At 45.6% G+C, this 27882-nt stretch overlaps 1 protein-coding gene across 1 annotated transcript; it reads left to right on the top strand.

Annotated features, from left to right (window-relative positions):
* Positions 1-1155: 1155 nt before the first annotated feature.
* LOC306917493 (putative ribonuclease ZC3H12C) lies at positions 1156-22330 on the top strand. Its single transcript, XM_079495755.1, has 6 exons — positions 1156-1285; positions 14956-15975; positions 16467-16606; positions 17137-17371; positions 19101-19207; positions 20551-22330. The coding sequence occupies exons 2-6, from the start codon at positions 15059-15061 to the stop codon at positions 22215-22217; spliced, it is 3066 nt and encodes a 1021-aa protein (XP_079351881.1). The 5' UTR covers positions 1156-1285; positions 14956-15058; the 3' UTR covers positions 22218-22330.
* The last annotated feature ends 5552 nt before the right edge of the window (positions 22331-27882 follow it).

Here is a 27882-nt window from a genome sequence, read left to right as displayed (position 1 = left end):
ATGGCGTCAGGAGTCAGACCGCGAATCTCAAACAGAGAAGGAAAAGAGAGTAGGATATGAAAACAAAAGGAAAAGGAAAACTGAGACATCTAGCAGCTCAGCTGGTGAAGATGATTCTGAGGAGAAATATGTCGTTGGAATGCGTGACGTGTCCAAGACAAACGGCTTGTTTAGCGACCCACATGCAATGAGCAAGTATATTACAAACAAAAGTTTGTTATTTTTTCTTTTCACACTAAACTCAAGCGTTTAGGTTCTAAACACTTATTTGTAACACTTTTTAAACGTCACAGTGTTTAGTTTATAAACAGAAGAGCATGTTTAAATGCCATGCCTCGGCAGGTTCTGTCTCACTCACACTCTCTCCAACAGACATCCTCAGCCACGCTCCAAAAGTGGCATCACCTGTCACTCATTAGTAGTCTAATCACTATGTGAGGAGTGCATAGGCTATAGTTCCTTTTCTCCACAACGGACTTTTTCGCTTCTAAACCCCTTCAATGAAAACCCTGTCTGGCAACTCATCATTGCCAGACAGGGTTTTCATTGAATATGTCAGTTACAGAGTCAGTCCGTTCGAGGCAGCACCCTTGAGGTGTTTCTGTTGCCAGGAATATCAAATCAAGGTGAATAGGATCAGGAAAGAAAATAATCTGGAAGGGAAGGACATGGTGCAAATTGCAAAAGGAATCCGAGGGAAAAAGGATCGGAGCTGGCCAAGTCTGCTTTGATATTAAAAGGTTTCTGGCAGTCATCGCAATGGTGATAAACTGTGCGGTGGAAATAGAAAGGAAATCTGAGAGAATAAAGATGGTGTTGGAGGCAGCTAGGCGATTCTTAGACATTGTTGAGATTACTGGGGAAGATCTGGATGACATCTAGCTCTGGTCCTTCTAGAGCTAGATGACATCCTACGAGAGGAATTTGCGCCGGCCCAGACAGTGATGTCTGAGCCATAAATGGACAATGGTGTGAAAGGGATATATTGGGGTGGGGCACTATATATGTATATTGCACTGATGCTGAAACTCATCAGTTAATGTAGTGGAATCTAAGTTCCACACTTAGTCTAGTAGGTGGCGGTAATGCACCATTCCAGGTTGCCAAACGCCATAAAACCCGACAGAAGAAGAAGAAGCTTTTGGTGTGACGTCACGCTGCACTCCACTCCAGCCGCCGGATGTTGTGTTGATGGGAGGAATGAGGATCGTTCTGTTGTGTGTGTTTGTTTAAAAACACATTGTTGTTGTTGCTGTGGAGCCCCAGGGGATGGCCTGCTGCTAACGTGAGTACCTTGGATGCTTGTGTGTGTGTGTGGTTCCCGCAGCATGCATGTGCGTGAGTGAGGGCGGTGTTGGCACTGTGCGTGTGCGCACACACCACATAGATGGATAGATGCACAGGTCGTGACGGCTGGGGAGCTCCTCTGACTGCAGGGATGGCTGATTGGCTGGCTGATGTGGGGTGGGGAGGGGAGGGGGGGGGGGGGACTGGGACCATAGACATATATCTATGACTGGCTGAGTCGTGGGCTGGCTGTGCAGTGCACGCCCCTGCCTGAGTGTGTGCGTGCGCGCACCATCATCACCATAATGCATACTTTAACCAAAACTGGCTGATTATGCACGTGCACATTGAGCAAAAATGTTGAATGCATGATGTACAAAACATTATTATGCATTATTTATTTTTGCACGCGTTATTTATTTTGCATGTTGAATTCATGTTGCAACTCGATCACACTGCATGCATCTAGCCCTAGAATGTCTGTGATCATTCATATACTATCGTACATTTCTGTATACACAGGCTACAGCCTTGGATTGATTGCACCCGCTCCTGGTTGCAATGAAACATGCGTGGCATAAATGTGATTGGCATTCCGTTTGTACTCGCCCAATAAATAATTCCAAAGACGTGGAGTGAGATAGTGTCCTCTAGTTTCACATCCATGTAAAGGTTCTGGCAGAAAACGTTTGTTTAGTCAAATATCTCCACTTTTTGACCTGAGAGAAAGCTGTCCGGGTGCAGCTCGTGAACAAGTGGAGATATTTGACTAAACAAACATTTTCTGCCAGAACTTTCAGACAGATATGAAAGTTGAGGACCACATCTGACTCCCAAGTCTTTGGAATTATTTATTGAGCGAGTACACACAGTGCCGTTCTGCCGCCGCAACCGTAAGTCTATTTTTGAAGAGTCCAGAAATAAATAAAACATTACAGAATACATTATATTACATTACAAAATAGTACATTGCATTTCAAAAATACATTTCAGATACCTAATCTTCAACTCATACAACCGCACACATTCACGCACACACAGGCACAGAATATGCCTGCCCACAGACAGATACAGTTCATTCACCTTGCACAGAAAACTCGGAAACCCAGACGTTTTTATAATGGAAGTCTTCTATGGCTCTGACTGTCTGGTATGTGAAATACTTGTAATGTATGTAACAACAGAGACATTCTAGGGCTAGCATGCATCGTTTTGAGTTGACTCAAAACAATGCATGCATGATCTCGGTGATCATGTATGCATGATGGATGCATGTTGTATGTTGAACTAAAAATCACACCCGTGTGAACTGAGTGGTGCAGTGACGTCACACACTAACCATAGCAACCATGCTCACCTGTGCGTGGGGCCACGTACAGGTACCACGTACAGGTACACGGGTACATACACGGGTACAGACAAAGCTGGTTGTTGGAGTGGTTTACACCACTCAAAAATGTGTGCGTCAGTGCATGTGAAACTCAACGTGCTGCATGTTGCACACACACACACACACACACGCACAGTTGCACAATGCACACACACGCAGTCACGCACACAAAGACCATGCAAATTGTTTGACAGCTTGTGAATTTGAGTGGAGAAGCCAGGTGGGCCAGAATATTAGAAGAAAACAGGCTGTGTGTGTGTGTGTGTGTGTGTGTGTGTGTGTGTGTGTGTGTGTGTGTGTGTGTGTGTGTGTGTGTGTGTGTGTGTGTGTGTGTGTGTGTGTGTGTGTGTGTGTGTGTGTGTGTGTGTGTGTGTGTGTGTGTGTGTGTGTGTGTGTGTGTGTGTGTGTGTGTGTGTGTGTGTGTGTGTGTGTGTGTGGTGGAGAGAAAGTGAAGGTGCATACAGTATGTGCTTCCTCAAACATTTGCATGTCAAGGACAAGGACCCACAAATTGACACATTGATATGGTATTGTTTCTGCTTTATTCACAGACAGAGACTGTAGACTAGAGAGACGCATAACTTGAGACAGAGGGAAGAGAGAGACATCATCTTTTGCCACAATATATGTAGTATATGAACTCCTCACGTGAAATCTCTCTCTCTCTCTCTCTCCGGGAAAGGAAAGTGGAAACAGTATCTCCTTTTTGTGTTTTTTTTGTAAATCAACTCTACCAACCTACTGTTGATCATACCGTTACGGCAGTGTCACACAAAAGCATCAAAAGTAGCAGATCTTCAAGCTCGAGCTTGTAGATCTTCTACTTTTGAATTTGAATCAAGTAACAGTTTTGAATGATATATGAGGTTTCCACCCGACAGAGACGATATAAAATCTTAGTACCTCCTTGATAATTGGCACATATATCCTTACCTTGCCTAAACGCTATTAGCTAGTTTTGTGTCTACATCACTGTAGAACAACGAATGATCGCACAATGACATTTAGTGTGTGGCCCTGTGAGGCCATCAATTTCAATTAAGTTTAACTGACATTTCAGTTTGACTGGTGTATCAGATGACAGATTGCCAGGTCAGTAATGACCTGGCAATCTGTCTACCTAAATTATTTTTTTAGCCTTTGCATATTGTAACAGTCAGTATGCAGTGCCGGTTGGTGCCACAGGCACCAATTAACCTACATATGCCTGTAAGGTTGTCGAGGCTAGGGCAAGTGCTACAGGCTAAGGGGGAGTCTGAAGAGGTGAGTCTTCACTCTTTCATTCCATAGTTTGGGAGCCAGAAGGGAGAAGAGTCTGGGATGTGTGGAGCCGCTGGAGCGTTAGCTGGTTTTGAGTTTTGTACTCTGTGGGTAGTAACTGTATAAAAAGATAAAGTCTGCACACTGGAATACGCTCCCAAGCTTAAAGATGTATTAAGGGAACTTACAAGGAACTTAATATATCTTTAAAGGGATCGTGACACAAAAGAATAGTGTTTAATTTTTCTTTTTAGGTTTTCTGAGCTCAATTGCAACCAAAGAACCTGAACTTTTAACATTCAGACAGTAGATGTTCTGTGGTCTGGGGTTTTCTGGCTCAAACAAGTGCTCTGATTTGCCTATAGACTGTGAGGTAAGAGTCCACAAATCCCATATATGACATAGGAATGTGCCAGCAGATGTCACTATGAGGCCTGTTTGCCTGTTTTCATTGCAGCTCAAAAGGCTTCAGAAGAGCTTCAAAGAGAACACCTCAGACCACAGAAAATCCATTGAATGTTCAAAGTTCAGGTTGTGTGCATGTAATTGAGGTCATAAAACCTAAAAGAAAAACAAAAAATTAATGACATGAAACCTTTAAGCTTGGAAGTGTGAAGACTTAATATCTTTTTTTCTATTATTTACCTCGGCCCGGCACCTGGCGTTTAGTTAGTGGATGTGCGTGCTCTATTGTGCTTTTCTAGTAACTGTAAACTGTAGGCCAACATCAGTGTTTTGTACTGAGTGTGACTGTGCGGGCAGAGGGAACGTTATGAACGTGGACTGGAGATGCTTTATCAGACATCTCCAGCAAGCCAAGCACCTGGTGTTATGTTTTAACAGATGGCTCTTTGTCAATCAGAGCCCAGAGGAGCCTGTGTGTGTGTCTTAAGTTACATGATGCTCTCTGCAGTTGGTCAACTGCCCCCCCCCCCCCCCCCCCCCCCACCATCTTACCAAGACATCCACCATTCACACGACTACTGTACCCATCCTTCATATCACCCATTAACTAACGGATGCTGGTTCTACTACAAATACCTTCTAAAGCAGTAGTTCTCAAACTTCTTCATGTATTTGGCCGCGTAGGACCCCCATCTGAAAATGTTTTGTGCCCTTTCAACATTTTTCACAACTTTTCTGAAAATAGCAGATGAAAACGTTCAACTCCTGTCAGTTGGTTGGTCACCCCAGGCGTCGCATCACGCAACAACATCAGGGATGGAGATCCCTGAAGTATACTGTACTAGTGTAGACGCCTTATCAGACGACGTCACACTGATAACTACCAGCATGCGCGCGCAGGCCGGCAGCACAAGAACCCCACCTCTCATAAGATGCAATGGAAAAGTTCTAACTGCACTCACGCGTAAAAATGCCCCATTAAAACTTTCAGATGCTGTTTTTCTCCCAGTGTGGAGGAAGAATGATTAGGATTTTTATTGTGATCTCTCACTCTTTAAATATATAATCCATTAATTCCTGCTGTGTGTGAACAATATTAGCAATTCAAAGCAACCACACCTACATTTGCTGTCATAAGAACAGGAGGTGCGCTCATGATGACGGCAGCAGAGCCTGTTTGTGCATGGCTGCACGTGCACCTGCAGCCCATCAAGTATAATTTATGCTTCATCCCGCGATGGTGTCACGCAGCAGACCTCTACACTCACAACAGTCGCATCCGTGATGCGATGTGATCTTGTATATCAGCTGTTCTCTTTGCGCAATACTGTTGCGCAATGAAGTATAACTGTCTCCTAGGGTGCACCTCACTAGCCAACACAGGTTGAATGAACTGAAACCAGTGCTCCAAAAAACAACAGGTTTTGACTTTGGAGATCTGTTGGGAATTGATTACATGCAGTGATGTAAATAGGTTTTCAATGTAAGTCCCCTCCCGAGATGCAGGGATGGTCTTTTAGATGAGTCACAGGGACAAAAAACAGTACAGTAGTACAGTATTGCATCCCGTGGATGCAGAGGTCGTTGTTTTATTGCGTCCCTTAACTATAAACTGCGTTTTGGGATGCAGAATGCACCCTATTTTAATCTCTGACATGAAACAGTCACCCCTGCGACCAGTCTCAATGTTTGTAAAAAAAATAATTGGTTTATTGGTACTTTTACTTAAGTAGAACATGCGAGTACTTAGTTATTCCGTCACTGCTGTTTATGTACAACTATCGGCTCGCTGTACGGAGAAAAAAAAGATGCACCGAAGTCTGCGATGGGTAGTGGGACGCGTGCGCTTGTCCTTCTGTCTGCTTTTTGTGTCATCTGCCCTAAGCGTGCCGCCCACAATAAGCGTCCCATCCTGCCCTCACAGCTCACTGTGGCTCTGAAAACTGTTTGATGTCCAGTCACCTCCCACCCCACCTCTACCCCCTCCTGCCCTTTATTCCCTTTCAGCCCTATAACCACACTTTTCCCTTTCCTGTCGCGCTCTCTTAAAGAGCATGAAGAGGGGTGGGGGTGGGATTGAGGCTTGCCTTGCCCCCCAAACCCTCCCAATGCTAGACAAAGGGAGGAGAGTGGCTGCAGGCCTGTGTAGCCAGGTGTTGTTCGTTGCATCCCCCCCACGCCCCCCCTCACCACCAGCCCAAGCCCTAATGGAGGGCTCCACACACTGCAGCTGCCCTCCCCAGTGGCCCATTGTGATGCTACCATTGTTTAACCAACCCACCCCTCCTTGAGTCATCGGCCACATAGGGGAAGCTCTTTAACTTGATGCGGGGTGGGGGGGTCTGGTCTGTGCGTGCGTGCGTGCGTGCGTGCGTGCGTGCGTGCGCGTGTGTGTGCCCGTGAATTTGTGTGGGAAAGTGATTAACTATAACGGTTTCTATCTGGCTGATGGTGTGTGTGTGTGTGTGTCTACATTTTTATGTCATATGTGTTCAAAAACGTTGTTACAAAGAGGTCAGGTAGATCATTCAACTGATCTACAAGTTGAAGACGCGTGCCATAGCAACACACTGTGAGTTTGTTTCTTTTGACTAAATGCCAGATTGTGCCAGGATAAAAAGTGGGTTAAAGAGTGACCTGGAAAATATTACATTTTCTCTTTCTGTTAATTTCACCCAGTTGTCCCTTTGATTATAATGATTTATAATATGCAAAACAATTGTGATTGGCCTTAACGGATTGCGATCTGGCAATTATGAAATAATTGTGACACTCGTTTGTGTGCCTGCACCGCGTCTAGTCCAATTAAATCGTTAATCATTGCAATAGAGGGTATGCGCATGCATAAAGTGAATGGCAAATCGAGTGGCAAAGTGAGTTTAATGTCGTTTAACATCGTTCAATGCAATCATATTGGACTTTTCTGTTTGGATGTATGAGTTGTCAATGCCAGAAAGTAATTTTTTGGCACTCAGTATGCGTTCCCGCATAACTTCCTGGTTTGATGATGATGTCACATGCATACCCTCTATTGTGGCTTAGAACAGTGGTCCTAAAAAACAACAGATATTTAAGATCAAGCTAAGTTAGTACACCTGCTTTTTTGAGGGGGGAAAAAACAACTAAAATCTTGAAAGTGTAAGATTTTGAATATTCTTTCTAACGCAGATCTTCTCTTCTGGGGGGGGGGGGGGGGGGTCCAAAATTATCATTTTGGGGGGGTCCTTGTGGCATGAAAAACGTTTGAGAACAAACTGATTTTAGAAGGCATTTGTAGAATCGGCGGGTTAAGTACGTGTGTCTGGGGAGGGATACCCCCAAAACACCCATCCCACCCCTCCCCTCCCCTCACCACCACACCCCTGACCACCCGCTGGGTGCATGTTTGAGCGTCGCATTGTGAGATCGGTGGGCCGCGATTGGTCGACAGGCAGCCACTCGTAACAAGAGGGGGAAGCAGACATTGTTGCTCCATCTGTTCTGCTGCTCTAGAGGAAAAAAAACGAGGAAAAGATACACTGTGTGTGCGTGCGTGTGCGTGTGGCTCTCTAGGAAGCGCGTACTGTGAGTGAGGTTTGAATACCAGCGCTGCTGTTTCTGCCGCCGAGGCATGAGGAGAACTATTATGGTTTAAATTGGATCTGGTGCAAAACTTCTACAGTTATTTGAGGCTCATGGGGATTCCCAACATGCAGGGATGAGACGAGAAGTCTACTTTTGAACTAAAGTGTTTTTTTGGAGGTTTTTTTTTTTTTACATGCTGTTGTTGTGACTGTCTGTCGGGACGTATGTGTGTGTACTGTGTAGAGGGGTAAGTTGTATTGTATTAGCATAATCAGATACGGCTGTCTTAAGATTTAGTTGACGATTAATTGTCACACAAATAATTGCAATTAACGATTTAATCGTGTTTTTCCTGCATTGAACATTGGGACATTACAATTTGTATTTCTGTTTGTCATGTCTGCACAGGGCAGATATGACAAATAACAAAGATCACTGACACATTTAATAATTGTTAATATGTTTTTCAACATGTCACGAGGTGACGTGTTGTAACCTTGTAGATCTGCAATTTCTGCTATTTTTTTGAATATATTTGTAATGTACAGTGCATCCGGAAAGTAGTCATACCCCTTCACTTTTACCACATTTATTTTGTTACAGCCTCATTTCAAAAGGGATTAAATTAGTTTTTTTTCTCATGAATCTACACACAATACCCCATGATGATGAAGTGGAAAAAAGTTGTTTTCGATTATTTTGTTAATTTATAAGAAACTGGACATGTACAGTATTCACACTCTTGATTTAGTACTCTGTTGAGGCACATTTGGCAGCAATTACAGCCTTAAGCCTTTTTGGGAATGATGCTACAAGCTTGGCACACTTTAATTTGGGGTATTTCTCCCATTCTTCTCTGCAGATCCTCTCAAGCTCTGTCAAGTTAGACGGTATATTCTTCAACATGGAAACGATTGACAATTATGCAAAAATAATTGTGATTATCTCAAATAATTGCAATTAGGCGATGATGTAATTATTGTGACAGCCTGACAGGCCTATCTATCATCAGCTCTTCTGCATCTCAGTGTAGTCTGGATTTTATCATCAGTTTGTTCTTGTTAGTTAGGTTCTGATTCATAAATCAATGCCTTACTTGATAAAAAGTAGCATATCCACTTTGAACTTGTAGATCTGCTACTGTACTTTTGTGTTTCAATATGTTTATTTAATAACCCATTTTGACCTGAGATCAGATTCTAAAAATGTCTTCTACATCCTGACAGTTTTCTGAAAATGTCAGTGGTTCTTCGATTTAAAAAAAATAGCAGACCTACAAGCTCGTAGCGCGCCACTCGGTGGCGCGCTATGAGCTTGTAGATCTGCTATTTTTTTAATAGCTAAAGCATAACATAATGCTAACACCAAAAGGGGTTCCCGCCCCCAAAATGGGTTAAACAGAAACATAGACGATACATAGACGATGCCCCACAAGCATGACTGGGACACAACATAACACACTACACTACCTTTGATGCTGCTTTTGAATTAGAATCCTGAAAAGTAACAGACTTTTCGGACGTTTCCACCCGACAGAGCACTCTTTTACGATTTCAATTATTGAGAATGATCAAGTATATGTAAAAACATACATATTGGACTATGTCAGACGTAACTGAAATTAGCACAGATCAGGATGCTGATCTGTGCTAATTTCAGGATAATAATAACCTTTTTTTACACTAAGACTAACGTTTATTATTCACACAACCTGCCCACTTAAGCGTTCATCGTGGCGTGTCTTGTACACCATAAAACGACGCAGAATAACCCTTTGAAGTGCCTTAATTAGTTGTTTCCTGTTGTACACCCCCCCCCCCCCCTCTAACAGTACAGAATGTGTCTGCCTCCTGCTTTTCAACACCAACATCCTCATTAACTGTGAGTTCTGACCTGAAAGGTCTTATTATGGCTCCATTTGGGTCCAATTGTTATTAACATAGATATGCCCTACGTTTTGAAGCAAAGCAAAGTTACTATATTTACCCAGGTATCTGGGCTAAGCTCAAGAACTTGTTTCCAGCCAGGCCCTGCTCATAGAACATTTCATGGTACTGGTTCAATGCCTTGCTCAAGGGCACTTCAGCGGTGGTAATTTTAACGTGTCGGACCGCTGATTCGAACTGACGACCTTCCGGTATCAAGACCGCTCCGCAATCCGTTCGGCCACCGCTGCCACTGTTGAGTAGATCTAAAAGCTCACAATGTGTCACTTCGTGTCAAGTTGTGACTCTTGAGCTTATAGTATCTAGATATTGTATATATCGATCTATCTATCTATCTCTATCTCTCTCTGGTGATTGTGGACTTGATTGACATTTTTGAAGTAGTTTGACAGGTATTGAATAGAAGAAGGGAGTGCTGCCGTGGTCCTTTGTTTGTTGAACTGAATACAGGTGCTCGTTGGCGAGGTTAAATCATAACATAAAAGAAGAGGATCCAAGGTAGCCTGGCTAATAAGCCAGCCTGCCGGCGGATTACGGTCTGGAGAGGCTCAATTGTACGCCCATTTCCTACACCAGAGAACTGGTGTGGCCAATCGGGACACGGTATGCAATATGGGCGGGCTTTGGTACAGTGACGTTCAATGCTTGAGACCTTTGACTGACAGTAGCTTTAACCAATTGCGTCAAAGAGAAAATGTTTGAACCCGCCCCCCGGGAAACAAGATCCATACACAGCATCTCCAGACTCAAATACCACACGACAGTGTGATTTGAGTCTGGCTTATTAGCCAGGCTAGATCCAAGGCACTCTGTGTGTAGTTTGACAGGTACTTGGGTGTCAATCCGGTGTTGTAGTGTAGTAGTAGTAGATGTTCAAAGTAAAAATATTTAGGACGACCGTCGAGCCGATTCTACTCTATGGCTGAGAGACATGGACACTTTCAAATAAATTAGAGAAACGGTTGGATGGCACTTACACTCGCCTTCTAATGAGAGCGCAAAATCTCTCTTGGAAGAGCCATGCATCGACTAATCTAATATACGGCAACATTCCCCGTGTTAACAGTTTGCCGGCCACTCCTACAGAGCTGACAAGACAATGAGGTTATATCTTCCCTGGCTTCTTCTCTGGAATCCTGCCTCAAAGCAGACCAGGGGTAGAAAACCGTCGTTCCCTGATGTCATCGCTAGGGACACATGCATCAGTAAGCAGGAACTGGGGATGTAAAGTAGACCGGAAAGTCTGGCGTGGCATTGTGAAATCCATGATCTCGACCGCGGTTGAAAAATTATATAGTAGTGTATCTTATAGACCAGGCCAGGCCCATTAAAGTAGTTGCACAGGTACATTATCAATGCCCATTGCAAGTTGCTCTACTGTCTTCTACCCGGAGCCATCCTACCCTAACAAAATGAGCAGGGGTTCATTGGGTTCTAGATGGAAGGCCAAGCAGTAGCCTGACTAGTTTGTTTTGGGATGTCCGAAGCGTTGTTTTTAAGGCCTTTGTGGTGCTGTACTACCATGAGGTGCATGCATAACAAAGTGACATTGAGACATTTGCACCGTGGTGTCTGGTTTTAGGGCACCTACTGAATGACAAGCAGTTCTGCCTGAAGCTCAAAGTGCAATATCTCCCCCCTGGCTAAGCAGGGCATCGCCTCTTGGCTGAGCGCTAGAAATGTGGGGCTCCATTTTCGTCACCTCTAAACCCCTTATCCCTAAACTTCTTTGCCTTTTTTTTTTTTTTTTTTACTATTTTGCAAAACATTTGTGAATAGTTAAAATGGCCAGTCTACAAGCTCACTATGTGTCAATGTAGATTGACTAGTTGAACTATTCAAAAATGTTTTGCAAAATAGTAAAAAAGGGAAAGAAGTTTAGGCATAAGGGGTTTAGCAGTGACAAATGGAGTGTGGGAGACTGTTTCGAATCCCAGGTAGGAAATATTATATGGATTGTGGTGCTCCACGCTGCGATTTTTTAAAAAATGTTTTGGAATTGTTTTTGGAAGTGTTTGCATTTGCAAACTGGGGGGGGGGGGGGGGGGACCTTGGGGGATGGGGCCAAATGCATGTCATTGTAAGGGGGTACGAAACTGTTTGAGAACTACTGACATGGAAGGCATTTGTAGAATGTGTTAACTGTTAAGAGTCTTCACACTGCTGAATGTGTAGTTTTTATATCAACGTGGTTGCATAAATTATGTTGTAGCTGGGTGACCATTTGTCAGTGGTAGACAAACATGTTGCAAGCCTGTGTGCGTGCGTTTGTCACCTCTGTCTGTCTGTGTGTGTGTGTGTGCGACTGTGCGTGCATGCATGTGATTGTGTCAGTTAGTGTGTGTGTGTGTGTGTGTGGTGTGTGTGTGTGTGTGTTGCCGCCGAGCAGACATCTGTTGCCTGCTGGCAGCAACACTCTCCTCCATGTGCACTACACGCACATGCACAGTCACACTTGCTATCTCGCTCAGTTAAATTCAATTCAAAGGAGCTTTATTGGCACAAGAAAACACTTTTACATTGCCAACACAAGTGTCAAATGAAAACCGTAAAAACTGGTTAAATTTAAAATATTTTTAAGACATGAGTAACCAGAGCTGTGTCGGTTTGTGTATTTTTCGACCATTTGAATTCAGATTTTATATTTGATAAATGACATTTGGAATTCTAAATACTATTTAGAAGTGGTTAAATAAAACGTAGAAATAGGTATTATAAAACAAAAATTCAGATTCCAGATTTTCGTTGGTGTGCTTCTAAACAGAATTAAGAATTTAAAACAACAGTGCACACGCGGTACTGAATACTGTGGTCCGTGGCCGGGGCTCGGCCGCCGTGGAGCTCTGGGCGGCCCGCGGAGCGCCTCTTCCCGCCCAGGGAGCCCCTCCCTCGGCCTGGGGGTGTCAGGCGGTGTCCCCAGCAAGTCCCCCGGAGGCGACTGTGGTGTCCGAGCGGACCCCCATGGACCCCCGGGTGACCGAAAAGGGTGATTTTTCTTTTTGTTGCTCTTGTAGATCTCTGCTTTTCGGACAAAACCGGCAATAGCTCCGGGACCGTGGGTCCCGGTCGTGTGTGTGTGTGTGTGTGTATGTGTGTGTGTGTGTCCCCGCTGCTGAGGTCACGACCCTGATCAATCTCCATTGTCGGGGGGCCGCCAGTCAGGCACACTTTAAACCCAGCCCCTTTTACACCCACTATTCCATTCTGTATTAGACTGTGCGTGTGTGTGTGTGTGTGAGTGAGTGAGGGGTCTGTCTTGGCATTCGGGCCTATAGGAAAAGGCTTTCCAACAGCTGTAGCTTAGCAACAGTGGCCCAGCAGCGTTGCCAGGCAACCCCCTTTCATAAAATGCGCTCCCACCTCCCCCCACACACCCCCCCTCCTCTTCCATCCTCTCTGCAGCCTGATGTTCACAGTCCATGGGGGGGGGGGGGGGGGGGGGGGGGTGGTGGTGGTGGTGGTGGTGGTGGTGTGTGTGTGTGTGTGTGTGTGTGTGTGTGTGTGCACGCGTGCTGGGGGGGGGGGGGGTGTTGGGTTGTTTTAGTATTCAGTTCTAACGGTTGTGTGTGTTTGAACGGTGTAACAGGATAGGTGGGCACTAGGGACAAAATAGCAAAAAAAAGAACTCTTATATGATGGCCAGTTTCATATACAACTTACTAATACCAAAGTTCAGTTTTTTTGTTGCTGGGTAATGCCTCTTAATAGCTCCTACTGTTGGCGCAATAACATTAGAATTATAACTGTTTATTAAATGCACAATACATGACGTTTTTATAGTTCAAAGGGTGCCCGGACCACCACGCCACATGATTTATTTACACCCGATAAAGTAACTACGACGACGGACGGACAGACAGAGGCTGTGCAAGATCTCATCAGAACTGGTTATACAACTGTAATTAAACCAGTATCAACACCTAGCTCTTATTTATCATCATATTACATCATCTCATTCCGGCCAATCACAATTTGCGTCCTCACATTCGTCTTCAATGATTGTGTTTACACAATATTTGTGTTTACACAAACACTCACACTTCATTGCCAATGGCATTCACTGTTTGTGTTTACACCAGGGATGTACCGATGAGAAAACTTGGCCGATATCGATATCCGATATAATTAATTGCTATTATGGCCGATAACCGATATAACTGATGTCGATATGATCTCATTCTGTATTTTAAATTATTTTGGCCATTCTGAAAAAATTGAAAAAAGCAATGCCTCTTTATTCCAAAACTAGGGATGCACCGTTATTGTAATGTTGGCCCATATCCCAACATAAACACCTTGAATGTAGTATTTTTTTTCCGTTTGAAAGCTTCCGCAGAAAACACAGATATAATTTGCAGCCTTCATCATCACAAAAGGCTTTTTCAGGCTTTTTTAAAATTAATTTTTCAACATAATTGTAATAAAAATTAAATGTCTGCTAAATCCGATTATTTTACCTATACCGATTACCGATTAATTGGTTTAAGACCAATATTGGCCGATACCGATGTGTTTGCAGATTAATCTCCCATCACTAGTTTACACAAATCCTTAAAGCTGGACATAGGAGGGGCTAGCACCCCTCAAAAATATATACTAACTTAAAAGTTTGATATTTGATATGATGTGCTGCAAATGCTGGGAGGCAGGCACACACACACACACACAGACACACACAGACACACACACACACACACACACACACACACACACACACACACACACACACACACACACACGAGAGAGACTCACAAAGCTGCATTAAAAGAGCATTATTTCCAGCCAGGTCAAGGTCTGTTTTGTGCCTTATTTTTGTTATCAAGCGGGTGGAACTTGACGGAAGCAAGTACAGTGTAATCATTGTTGCCCAATGATAGATCTATTTCTTTTCATCCTTTGCGAAATCTCTTCGTTGCCTGTGCAGTTTATTCAGGGTGTTTTTTATGAAAAAAATATATTATTTAGTTGTACAATTAGTCTTGTTGAGTAGGATCAGTAAGTATATCCCTCATTTTCAAACAAATTGTCAACATTGACGTCCTCTATCGCTCGGATCTTATTTTACGTCTGACTTGCTTTTCTTTCTGTTTTCTCTCTGCGCAGGCATCCATGACAGGCGCTGTGTGAGAGAGAAGTGGTCAGCATCCATGACGGGCGCTCTGGGCAGCGTTCAGCCCAGAGCGTGCTGGATGTGCGTGACACACCCATGGGCCTGAAGGACCATGCGGAGCATGGATCATCAGGCCACATCCTCCACCTGGGGCTGGATTTGGAGTACCTCCACATAGAGGGGGCCGACCGGCAGGCTGGCTCCGCCACGGGACCCCCCGCTACGGAGGAGCGCTCCGGCGTCGCCGCGGCCTCCCCAGGCTCCCCTTCTCCCGGGGAGGTGGAGGAGGAGAAGGTGGCGTCAGACGCGGAGCTCGGGTCGGGGTCCGAGGCCGACCGCCACGCCGCCGTGACACGCGGGCACGCGGCCAGAGGCGAGGGCGGATCAGCTGCTCCTGTTAAGAGCGCCCACCAGCCGCTCTGCCGTGCCCAGTGTGTGGACCTGGGCACCGACGGGCCTCCGGACCCTCCACTTGAACCTGTGCCTGAGCCTGATCCCGACGCCGAACGCACCGCCCGGCCCTCCCAGTCCCGACCCCCTTCCCCACGCGAAAGGAGCCCGTCTGACCCTCCTCCCTCCCCCCACCGGTCCCTGTCCGACTCCATCCCCGCCCTAGGTTGCGGGGAGGCTAGTGCGCCGGGCGGGAAGGATTACCAGGCCAAGCTGGACTTTTGCCTGAAGCTGGGCTACTCGGAGGAGACGGTGCACCAGGTCCTCTCCAAGCTGGGCCCGGACACCCTCATCAACGACATCCTAGGAGAGCTGGTCAAACTGGGCACCAAGCCACTGGGAGAGCTGGTCAAACTGGGCACCAAGCCAGCCGACGGCGAGCAGCCACCGGCTGGGTATAGTACCCCCCACGCCCACTTGTCCGCTTCCTCATCAGCTTCTTCCTGCGGCTGTTCTGACTCCCTGGAGGGCCAGAGGTCGGACTCACCCTGCCTGACGGACGCCCTGGGCGACCAGGACAACCTACGACCCGTCGTGGTGGACGGCAGCAATGTTGCAATGAGGTGAGAGCACTGAGCAGTCCATCAATACATTGTGGATGGTGACAGTAATGTTACAATCATCAATACATTGCAGATTTAGACCACAAGACTAAACGAGTAAACGACAGAATTGATAGAAATGTCTGTGGTGGGTTCTGTTGAGTATCTTTTTGTACTTAGGGGAAGATGTTGAACTCTGGATTAGCTACCTGGTCATGGTAGAGAGAGACAGTAAAAGTAGTAAACGTTTTCCCATGCATTGACCGTGAATCAATAGATTCAACACCTATTGATTATTTTATTAGTACTTATTCTATTGCACGTTTAAAGCACATTATTTTAAATGATTTTAATTAGAATTATAACATTTATTAAATCAAAATTCTTTAACTTTTTGGTAATATTATCGGTCGCACGCACGCACGCACGCACGCACGCACGCACGCACGCACGCACGCACGCACGCACGCACCTGTTTGTTTTAACGGCTCTCTCTTGATTGGGTTCCTTAGCCACGGCAACAAGGAAGTGTTCTCCTGCCACGGCATACAGCTGGCTGTTGATTGGTTCCTGGAGCGAGGTCATCATGACATCACAGTGTTTGTACCTGCTTGGAGGAAAGAGCAGTCGCGTCCGGATGCCCCCATAACAGGTCAGTCAGTCGGTCATGCACGCACGCACGCGTACACACTCACTCACTCACTCACTCTCACACACACACACACACTGGTGTGTGTCTTGCAAAGGCATTTGTTGAATCGGCTTCACTTCTAAATGGGTTAAAGGTCAATAGAGGACAAAGGTCCTACAACATGAAATTCAACTTTTCCCTTTTTTTTGTGGGATGTAGGGGAGCCTACATGTCTTCTATCCCCACAAATACCCAATTTTGAACAATCAGGATTTCTCATCATATTTGGGTTTTTATGTACAGTGCATGGTCTCACAACAGGCCAACTGATTTGGTGCTACTTGTGACATTGTGGTACTGCAGCCAAAACTGCTTTAGAAAGGCCATGGTTATATCAGAGTGGTGATTTAGGCTCAAACCATTAGAAATAAGTTTGAGGGACATAAACGATATGATATTTAATATTAAAAACAGTTATAAAATGCATTCCTTTAAAGTAAAACATCATGTGATGTGAGTACCTTTCCCACCACTGCTCCGCTCACTCACAGACCAGGAGATCCTGCGTGCTCTAGAGAAGGACAAGCTCCTGGTGTTCACGCCGTCGCGGCGCGTCCAGGGTCGCCGCGTGGTCTGCTACGACGACCGCTTCATCGTCAAGCTTGCGTACGAGTCGGACGGCGTCATCGTCTCCAACGACAACTACCGAGACCTGGCCAATGAGAAGCCGGAGTGGAAGAAGTTTGTCGACGACAGGCTGCTCATGTACTCCTTCGTCAACGACAAGTAAATAATGGGACGGCCGGGCGGTGTGTGTGCGTGTGCGCGTGCACGGCTTTCTGCTATATCTACCCTGTATCATAATGACAAATACAAGTGCATGTCCCCTCAACTCAACCAGTGTTGCCAGAGTTTGCGAGATAAGTAAGCAACCAGGTCTATGAAAACACGCCCCCAAAATGGTTCATTTATACAGTGCCTTTATCCAAGGCACTTTACATTGTGCATTATATTCACCCATTCACACACTGGTGGCAGAGGAATCAATGCAAAGCACCAACCTGCACATCGGGAGGCTGGGAGCAATTGGGAGTTCAGAGTTTTGCTCAAGGACACTTCGGCACTAACTCTAACAATATCAATTATTCCATGGCCACATGAGCACTTAAAATCTATGTGCGTCGGATATTTATAGGTCAGATGCCCTGACTAATAGCCTGGCTTTGCCAGACTGATTTTTATTGATTGATTATTTTTATTTTTTCATTTATTTATTTTATTATTATTTCGAACATATTAAAACATAAATGAACAGGCAAGGGAAATAAAAGAACTAGATTTAAAATAATAATAAAACAAAAATAAAATAAAACAAGGGATATCTAATATCCTTGTAGTTTATGTTCGAAAAAGGGATAGGAAGAAGTTTAGTTAAAAACCTATCGGGTCCTACCCCTTCTTTGTGTATCAAAAAAACAAAAATAGTCAAGCATATACTGAAAAAGACAGTCAAGGTTGACCCTTGAGGACATACATTTATACACACACAAAAACGTATGCGTACACACACACTGTACCCAATTGATTGAATACTTTATTAACAGTTTGCAAAGGGTACAGAGGTACAGTCAGTTATTTAATGTTGCTAAAAGAAAAACCACAAAAAGCCCAGAGGGCTTGTTTCCATTGTGGTTTTGTGTATTCAATCAGAAACATAACGACAAAGCCAACAATACTTAGCAAGAGATCATGAATACTAGGAGCAGAAAAAATATATTTGCAGACAAAATATTGGGGGGTAATTTATTTTGGGAAGCTAGAAGACTTGCTTTCTAGCTTGTTTCACCTGACCAAAAATTGGTGTTTGTGTCCAACCACAAAGTTTGACTGTCTGTCTGTAGCCCTCCTCCTTATCTGACTTTGTTCCCTTGCTAATGCTGCCACAGTGCCACCTAGTGGAGATTCAGACAAATGATACTGTGCATTCTATTATCTTGATCACTTACACACTAGTCTCTCAAGACAGACTGTTGACTCATGTCGAGGGCACTGTTTTTCCTTTATTTCTTGACGATGGGTTCTCAGATTGCTTACACACTAGAAAGACATGATGTTACTGGCGGTGAACAGAAGTATCCCGCTTTCACCAGGATTGTCCCCAAATTTACAATATCTGTAAAACACAATACTGTCCTGCTTTTCAAAATTCAACACCAAATTGTCCCGGTTTTGACCCCAATTAATGTTTTGTTTGCGGTGCTTACATAATCATGTATTCATTCATTAATGCATGTTTTGTTGCGATGCTTATGCATAGTCATTAATCATGTTCTGTTCTGTTGAAAGGTGTAGTGGTTGTTTTGAATGTAGCATTCTTTTTGGCATAGCGTGCAACACTAAATGAGGCAATGTTCTTGTGTTGTTTTCACATTAGACATTACTGGATTAGGTTGTAATATGTATTGTTTGTCATGGAGCAAATCATGACCCATCTCTCTCTCTCTCTCTCTCTCAGGTTCATGCCTCCAGATGACCCTCTGGGTCGTCATGGACCCAGCCTAGACAACTTCCTGAGGAAGAGACCTGTCATGCCTGAACACAAGAAACAGCCTTGTCCATATGGTGAGGAAACACACTCTCTCTCTCTCTCTCTCTCTCTCTCTCTCTCTCTCTCTCTCTCTCTCTCTCTCTCTCTCTCTCTCTCTCTCTTATGGGGCGGCAGTGGCTAAGGGGTAGAGTGGCCGGTCGGATGGGAACCGTGAGGTTCACAGTTTGATCCCGGGCTCCCCCAGAGTTAGTGTTGAAGTGTCCTTGAGCAAGACTCTAAACCCCAAATTGCTCTCGATGTGCAGGTTGGTGCCTTTCATGGTTTCCTCTGCCATCATGTATGAATGGGTGAATGTATTGCATCTATTAAAGCACTATATAAATGCACCATTTACACACACACACACACACACACACACACACACACACACACACACACACACACACACACACTCTCTCTCTCTCACAAATCACAGAAGAGTTCTGGAGAATGGAGACCTGGGTATCAGGGAGACGAGGTTGGGTGGTGCTTTTCTGCTGGATTCACGACTGGCCACCTTGTACCATCTGGATCACAGGGCTGTCACAGTTACAATTCATTGTCACACAAATAAATGTGATTAACAATTTAATTGTGTCTTTGGCATTGAACATTGGAACTGTTTGCCTGGCAATCAAAAAATGCATGGGGAGGTTATGACAAATATGCAAAGAAATGATTGGCATATTCACTCACTGATAGATGAGTGTTACACATGCTTTAGTTTAATGGATGGAGTCAGCCTGTCAGGGCATTCCACATGTTGATGGCAGAGCAGTAGAATGAGAACTTTTCCAATGTTTCCTCTAAATGGGTGGTACCCAGGCCATGGTCTATTGTTGTGGCTGTGGCTGTCACTCACTTTGGAGATGTAGTTTGACATCACTGAATCTGTGACGTTTGCATGTTTTTTTTCTTCTCCTGTGACATAAATCCTCATCCTCCACATGACAACCCTCTCCGGGCTCCAGTGATCCAGCTGTGTGACACGTCATAAGTAACGTCAAAATGACGCTGATTGATTGAGGAGCGTTCCCGTTCCATTAAGCGAACCTTATGGATTCTTCCCCCTGCCTCCTCACTGACCTCACTGAGAGCCGGGCTCAGGCGCAAGGAAACGACTCGAGTCGAGGACAGGACGTTTCAGTATTGGAATCTGGCTAAAGAGAGAGAGAGAGAGGACAGAGACTGAAATAGACGGCCCCTTGACAGAAATGAGATTTGGAATCATTTCAGAATGATCCAGTCCATTATGAGAGGAAATCTGATATTGTGATGCCACAAATAAATAAACGTAAAATGTAATCTAATCTGAAACGAGGTTCTAAAAATACACAGGCAATTAATGCAATTGTGATTTCCTTCCCCTTTCCTGCAGGAAAGAAGTGCACTTACGGCCACAAGTGTAAGTACTACCACCCGGAGAGAGGTGGCCAGCCGCAGCGCGCCGTGGCCGATGAGCTGCGTGCAAGCGCCAAGACCTGCATCGCCGCGAAGAATCAGGGTGATGCAGGGCTGGTGAAGAGCCACAGTGTGCCTGTCGGTGCCATCGAGGCGAAGACGGGCGTCCCGAAAAGGCAATCGGACCCCAGCATCCGAGCCCTGTCGTACAGCGACGCAGAGGACAAGCTGATAGCCAAAGGCAGAGGGGAAAGCCACAAGGCTAGCATCTGCAGCAGTAGCGCTGGTAGCAGTAGTAGTAGCACTTGCAGTTTAAGTCTAACCATGTCCCCCGCCCCGGGAGGCCCCCCGTCCGGCCTCGGTGTCCCCCAAGACCAACCGTCCAGAGTGACCACTCCTCACGGTCTCCTCCCGACCCCCGGCAATGACCTCTACCGCCACTGCGAGTCGCCGGACCTGAGCTACTACTCTGTGACGCGGCCGTACCCCGTCCTGAGCCTGTCCTCCCGACTGAGCCACGACTGCCGCTTCCCCGCCGAGGCAAGCGACCCTCGCCTCCTGGGCTCGGCACGCTCCACCGGCTCGGAGTGTGGCAGCGAAAGCAACGCCAGCTGCAGCGGCAGCAGCTGCGACTCCTACGGAGAGAGGCCATGTCCCGGGTGCATCCCCCCCGAGCCCTTATTGGAAGACGGTCTGCATTACCCCAACCTTCACAGCCGCCCGTACACTCACCACCAACCCCACGGCCTCCATCATGACTACACCGATGTCCACCACCAACCCCACGGCCTCCATCACGATTACACCGATGTCCAGCATGGCCGCTCCACAGCGCCACACGGCTACCACACCCAGGGTCAAAGTCTTGCCCGTGACCCGCCCCCTGATGCCCCCCCGAAGCGCCCCCTTTATCCCCTGCCTCCTCACCTCCAGCACCTGCCACTGGCCGCCCGCTCCAGCTGCCCGGGGGACTACCGCTCCCTCCCCCCGCAGGAGCCCCACCCGCCCGGCCTGGGGGACTACCGCTCCCTCCCCCCGCAAGAGCCCCACCCGCCCGGCCTGGGGGACTATCGCTCCCTCCCCCAGACAGACCCCCACCCGCCTGGCTCGCCCCTCGGCCGCTGCATGGCGCCCGCCCGAACCGAGAGCGCATCTGACTCGCGTCTGTACGAGCACCTCCACCACCAGAGGCACGAGGCCTTCTCCGGCTGGGACTCGTACTACGGGTTAGGTCCCCCGGCGCGCTACGAGCCGTCTGCCTACCACAGCCTGCCGGACGCATGCCGGTCTGCGTGGCCCGCGGGCCCCTGGGCCCACGAGCACCGCTCTGCCCACCCGGCGCCCTACCTGAGTCACCTGTCCGGCACGTCCCGTTCGCTGCCCCCGTACCCGCCTCCCGGTGGCACTCGTCTCTCGGTGCCCTCCCGTGCCCCTCCCTCCTTCGTGGCCCATCATCATCATCGCTCGGAATCCCCCGCGGTGCACGCTCGCTATGGCGACACACGAGAGAAGACGTACGTCGACCTGTGTAACATCTTCCCGCCGGAGCTGGTGGGCCGCGTCATGGCCAGGAGCCCCCATGTTGCCGACCCCCAACGGCTGGCCGCTGCCATATTGGCAGAAAAGGCCCAAGCAGGCTACTGAGGTCCGGCTGACGTCTATCGAAACTAGTCTACACTCAGAATACTGGATCAAACGCACTGTGTGTGTGTGTAGTGGAGACACAAGTGTTCCGGCCACCTATGTTTTGGTGTTTCCAGCGCGCTCTGGTGGGCGAATGTTGCAGACATGAGTGACATACAGTAAGTGCCTCATTGCAGTAGTTTTGCATTGCTTCAAGGCTCAACTACTGACGGTCAAACCACAGTATCCTCCCATTGGAAATGATCGGGGGCGGTATGGCTGAACACAGCCCAGGCAAAGCACTGCTCCCCGGGATAAGGGGAGCAGTCCTGTTATTTCGTTAATGGACGTTTTGAAAAAAGCAGATAATCCATTAAGTACAACTCTGATCTCTGGATCAGGAGAACTGAATCCATGTCCGACCCAGTCGTCGGTTCTTTCAAGCTTGGAATAGTTAAATAATTCATGATAAAGTGCAGACCTTTTCGTATTTATTTATTTGGGATTTTTGTTCCTTCATGTTTAGGACATGTGCATTTCGTTCGTGTGGCACTTTTTGTTGTTTTATTTTATTTTAAATTATTACTGAGCAAAATCATTGTCAATCAAGTGTGAGAAGCATATTTCATTTTTGTTTTGTAATTATTTACAAAGCTTTTATTTTTTGACAAACCTGTGGTTTTTTGGCTACATTGTACTTATGACTCTTAGGTCAAATAGTAGTACTGTTAATAATTAACAGTTCAGAGGTCGTGAGTTCATTCAAAGAGGACAAAACGTGAACTTAAAAAATAAGTCTGCGCCAATCCGCCAGAACCGAGAGGGAGAACTGAAGCGTATAGTGGATTGCGAGTATCACAGCGCCTGCTACAGGCCGTTGAAAACGCTTGTCTGGGACAAAGCAACCCCTCCAATGTCGCTTCTGGAGAACAGAGCAGGCGATGTAAGTGGATGCGCGTGCATCTTCAAAATGGCCGCGGCCAGTGGCTCAGAAGCATAACAGAGCTAACGAACGGTAGCTGTCGATACGATCGTATTAAAACATTAATTAAAGAATACATCGCTGTTAAAACGGCTTTTACGGGTGTGGCACGGTACGCTATTCTACGTGTCTATGTTCCTGGCAGGCCTCGTGTTAACAGGCGACGTCACACTGATAACCACCAGTATGCGCACGCAGGCCAGCAGCACTTGAACCCCACCGCTCATAAGATGCAATGGAAAAGGTTGTCACTAAAAATGCACCATCAAACTTTAGATGCTATTTTCCTCCCAGTATGGAAGAAGAATGCTTAGGATTTTTATTGTGATTTCTTGAAATAGGCCTATATAATCCTTGGTTTCTGTTGTGTGTGTGTGTAAACAATAATAGCAATTCAAAGCAGTTGTCCTCCAAACCACACATACAGTCGCTGTCATCAGACCGTAGGGAGCGCTCTTGATCACGGCAGCAGAGCCTGTTCATGCTCGCGCCGCTGTAGCCCCCAAGCCTAATTTATGCACCGTCCCGCGAAGGTGTCGCACGCAGAGAACGGCCAAGAATAGCAGACCTCTAGCTCACAACGGTCGCGTCTGCGACGCACCGTCTCTACCGAACTTGAGCCACGAGAGACACCACCGAGTTGCCGTGTCGAGCGTTGCGACTGAGCCCCGTGTAGAGGCGACTGAGCCCTGTGTAGAGGCGACTGAGCCCTGTGTAGAGGCGACTGAGCCCTGTGTAGAGGCGACTGAGCCCCGTGTAGAGGCGACTGAGCCCTGTGTAGAGGCGACTGAGCCCCGTGTAGAGGCGACTGAGCCCCGTGTAGAGGCGACTGAGCCGCCTCCGAGTTGTAACCCAATAGCACAGAATCGTAAAACCCGATCTCACCCAAACACGGTGAAATAGCACGGATTGGCAATTCCGTACATTCTATACGTGTTAAAGCCACGCCTCTGTCACGGTCAAAACAGTAGAGTATAATGTGTACGGATTTTTGGGTTTCTAGGCGTGTGTGTACGGAATTGCCAATCCGTGCTAATTCACCGTGTTTGGGTGAGATTGGGCAAAAAAAGTGTGCAAATAGTTCAAACGTTTGGAAGTGGCCTTCCTGGGGTGCAGCGGAATTATTTTTAAATAAAGTCCCTCCAAGAAATCACAAATGTATAGGCTACACTGAATCCCTTTCCTGTGATTGGCTGTACGTGGTGTCACTCAGTCATCGTACTGTCGCAGGCTGTGAACGGTGCCCACCTGGGACGCAGAGCAAATACAAACGAAACGCGAAGACTTACTATATATTTTCCTAATACTATTTGACCAAAAGGTCTGCTCACTGCATCAACCTTTCTCCTCTTGTGTTGTGTCTTCTGATACAGTGTAACAGTGTCTGACAGTCGTCTCATTTGAGGCGACGTCAGCATTTTGGTCAATGTCGTAGCTATAGAGATGATACAGTACAATGTGTCTTATAGAGATGGGTGACCCTGTCATGTGTACCTTAGTTTTAGTAAGGGACTCTCTCTCTCTCTCTTTCTCTCTCTCTCTCTCTCTCTCTCTCTCTCGATTAATTTCTATAGTCTAAATCTCAATCTCTCTGGCCCTTTCATTTGGGTCGACTGGCTTCTGCTACAGAACAGAACTCTTAAGTAATCAGAACCCGTGTATGTAATGTATTGTAAATCAATGTAAATAGACCCCCCCCCTCCCATGCTTTTTGGCTATCAAGGTCCAATGTAGTCTGTAGCAGATCCCAGATGAATCCTCGCTAGACGGAGAAAAACCTTGTTTGATACAAATTGTATCATTAAACTAACTAAATGGCTGGTGTTATATACAGTACATGGACCTGTTGATTTGTATTTATCAATCACTGTTGATGTATTGTATGCATTGAGGAGAAAACGACAAGAAAAAACGGTTGTATTCCGATCAAGATATTCTAAACGTTTTACTTTATCTTGCGGAAATGGCTAAAAGACAATAGTTTTTCATCAATTCCTTAAGAGTAAAAAGGAGTCTTATCTACCTACTATGTTTAGGTACTGTAGCTTGTGTTTAAGGGTTGGGGTTTAAGCTTAAACTCATGTGCTCAAAGTAAGTGATGTGTGATAAATGTAGTTTGCTGGTAATATGCTGTACATCAGTGTGGCCGTCGTAGCAGAGCAGTGGTCAACTATAGGTTTAGCGGTTCTCAAACCTTTCAGCTCCGTGACCCCCAAAAATAATCATTTTTGAACTGGGGACCCACCTCAAACCCTGATAAGCACTTGGAATTGTAGGAGTTGAGCCATTACATTTAGTTTGACTCGGTTCCACAGATAAATGGTGTGAAAATAGAAAAGCTTGCAAGCTTTTTGAGCTTGTAGATCAACTATATTCAGAATGTTTACCTCTTTCTTATATTATGTGACTATTAGATTAGGTTTACATCTGGTTTAGGGTGCATTCAGGTCCAACGGTAAGGCAGACGGAAATGGAAGTGGATGTGTTGGATGCAGCTCAAAGTGAACTTTACTCAGGTATCTAGTCCGTCGCCGTCTGACTTTTCTAGCCCGTGTTAAATTTGTCGATCGAAAATCTGCGAAAGTGGTAGTTTTCAAGACGTTTTGGCCATTATCGCTGGAACGGAAGGTCCAATCAGCTCAATTCAATGTTTGTTGGATACATGACTTTGAGGACTTTTCTCGGTGGGGGGGAGGGTCTACCGAGGCCCTAGAAGGTTGCGTAGTTCACATATATACGGTAGGCCAGCCGCACTGGGTGCATCACGTATGAGTTTTGGATGTTCACCGTAGCCTACAGCTTTTTTACCACAAAGCCAAGCCAGCGTTGTACAGCACAGCCCTTAGTTTTCCCTCTGAAATCAAATAAACGTGCCAGATTGTACAGGAAATCGTAAAGTCGGAGTGTGACGAAAATGCAGGGGTCATCATTATGTCCGTAGGCTAGACGGACAAAATGTGTCCGTGGCAAAGACTTGGCCTTGTCCGTGGTAAATTTTAGCTTTTCCTTTTTTATACACGATTATAATGTTTTTGTTTTGATCATATAAGACCCATTCACTGAATTTCAGTCTCCAGGTTTTCTTCAGAATATGTATGACAGTTATTTAATGACACACTAGGAGTCCAACTAGTACTAATCACTGGTTCTCAAATGTTTTATTTGTAAGGACCCCCTTAACTCTGAGACCCCTTTTCCACCGGTTGGTTCCCAATGGGAACCGGTTCAGTTCTTTTTGGTTTTTAGTCCATGAGCCAGAGTGCCAAAATTGGTAAGAAAACTATACCCTATATTAAATTGTTTATAGGATCAATACAAGTAAATGAATACATGATAACCCTTCCACAGTAGTAGCTTTTTCATATTTTTCGATTATTTTGCATATTTTCCTACATAATGCCTCATTTGCATATTTAAAAATGTAAAATTTGTAATACAATAAATCATTGTCTTCGTGTAAGTACTCAATTGGGGAAGTTTAATGGTGATGACAATCTAATAGGTATGGTTTTGCCCACTTAATTCATAATTAACGTTTCAATTTTGGAGCTCTGGCTCATGGACTAAAAACCAAAAAGAACTGAACCGGTTCCCATTGGGAACCAACCGGTGGAAAAGGGGCCTGAGAGTGTTCAGATGGAACCAAATAGATCCATTTGGTTCCATCTGTACACTCAAGGATTACAGACCTGTTTTGGTCATTCGGGGCTAGCTCTTTGGGCTGTATTTTGAGTGTCTTAAGTACCAGGTCTTATGACTTAACTTAAGACCTGGAGGTGTGGCCGCTCAAAATAGCTAAACAGCATTGGCCACGCCTCCAGGTCTTAAGTTAAGTAATAAGACCTGGTACTTAAGACACTCAAAATACAGCCCTTTGGGTTTTATATTATTGCCCGCTCATTCTGTGCACACAGCAATGCAACTTTCCACCACAAGTAAGCATGGTGATGGCCCCTACGTCATTATTTCTTATGTTGGGTGTGTATTGAAGACGTTCCTTCTCTGTGGCCTGCTGACACTGTGTGTCGGTGTGCGACCACAGCGTGGGCCCCAAGTAATGCCTCTTACATGGCGTTGTGCTTAACGACACATGATCAGTACTCTGAACTATGTTCAGCTACTTGTTACGGTATGTTATATAATGTGCATGGTTTGATGTGTGTCGTTTGTGCCTGTTTGTGCTTGATTTTCTTTTTTAAATTGACACAAAGTGTGTGTTCTTCTGTCTCATTGTGTTACTCCTGGCTTTTAAATCGTGACATTGTAGCAGTTGGTCATATATATATATATATATATATATATATATATAATATAGTTGGTTATATTATAACATTGTAACAGTTGGTTATTTATATATAATTAGTTGGTTAAATAATATTGTAATAAGTTGGTCGTGTGTATTTTCCTTCTAGGCTGAACTTTGTGTCCACAGGATTTGACTCTTTCTCTGTAACTTTCTCTGTTTGATTTCATAATATATCAGTCAGTACGCAAGGGATAACTGTCTCCGCGCCAGTAGCTGTTGAAAAATAACACCTGACAGGGTAATTAAGCACTGAGGCGAAGCCGAAGTGTTTAATCGTTCTGTTGGGGGTTATTTTTAAACAACGACCGGCACAACCACAATTATCCTGCTTATTACACGGCTACTTAATAAATACATTAATACATTGACCCAGAAGTAAGTATTTCCTTGCTTACGGT

The sequence above is a fragment of the Electrona antarctica genome, assembly GCF_951216825.1.
Source record: "Electrona antarctica genome assembly, chromosome: 24".
In the NCBI taxonomy this organism is placed as follows: Eukaryota; Metazoa; Chordata; class Actinopteri; order Myctophiformes; family Myctophidae; genus Electrona; species Electrona antarctica.
The sequence above is the reverse complement of the archived record's forward strand: the minus strand, read 5'-3'. Positions and strand labels throughout refer to the sequence as shown.

Excerpts from the sequence above, each read along its gene's own strand:
- LOC306917493 (XM_079495755.1), top strand. The coding sequence starts at position 15,059 with ATGGGCCTGAAGGACCATGCGGAGCATGGATCATCAGGCCACATCCTC. Across the intron at positions 15,976-16,466 it reads GGCAGCAATGTTGCAATGAG|CCACGGCAACAAGGAAGTGT; the intron begins GTGAGAGCACTG and ends TGGGTTCCTTAG. Across the intron at positions 17,372-19,100 it reads TACTCCTTCGTCAACGACAA|GTTCATGCCTCCAGATGACC; the intron begins GTAAATAATGGG and ends TCTCTCTCTCAG.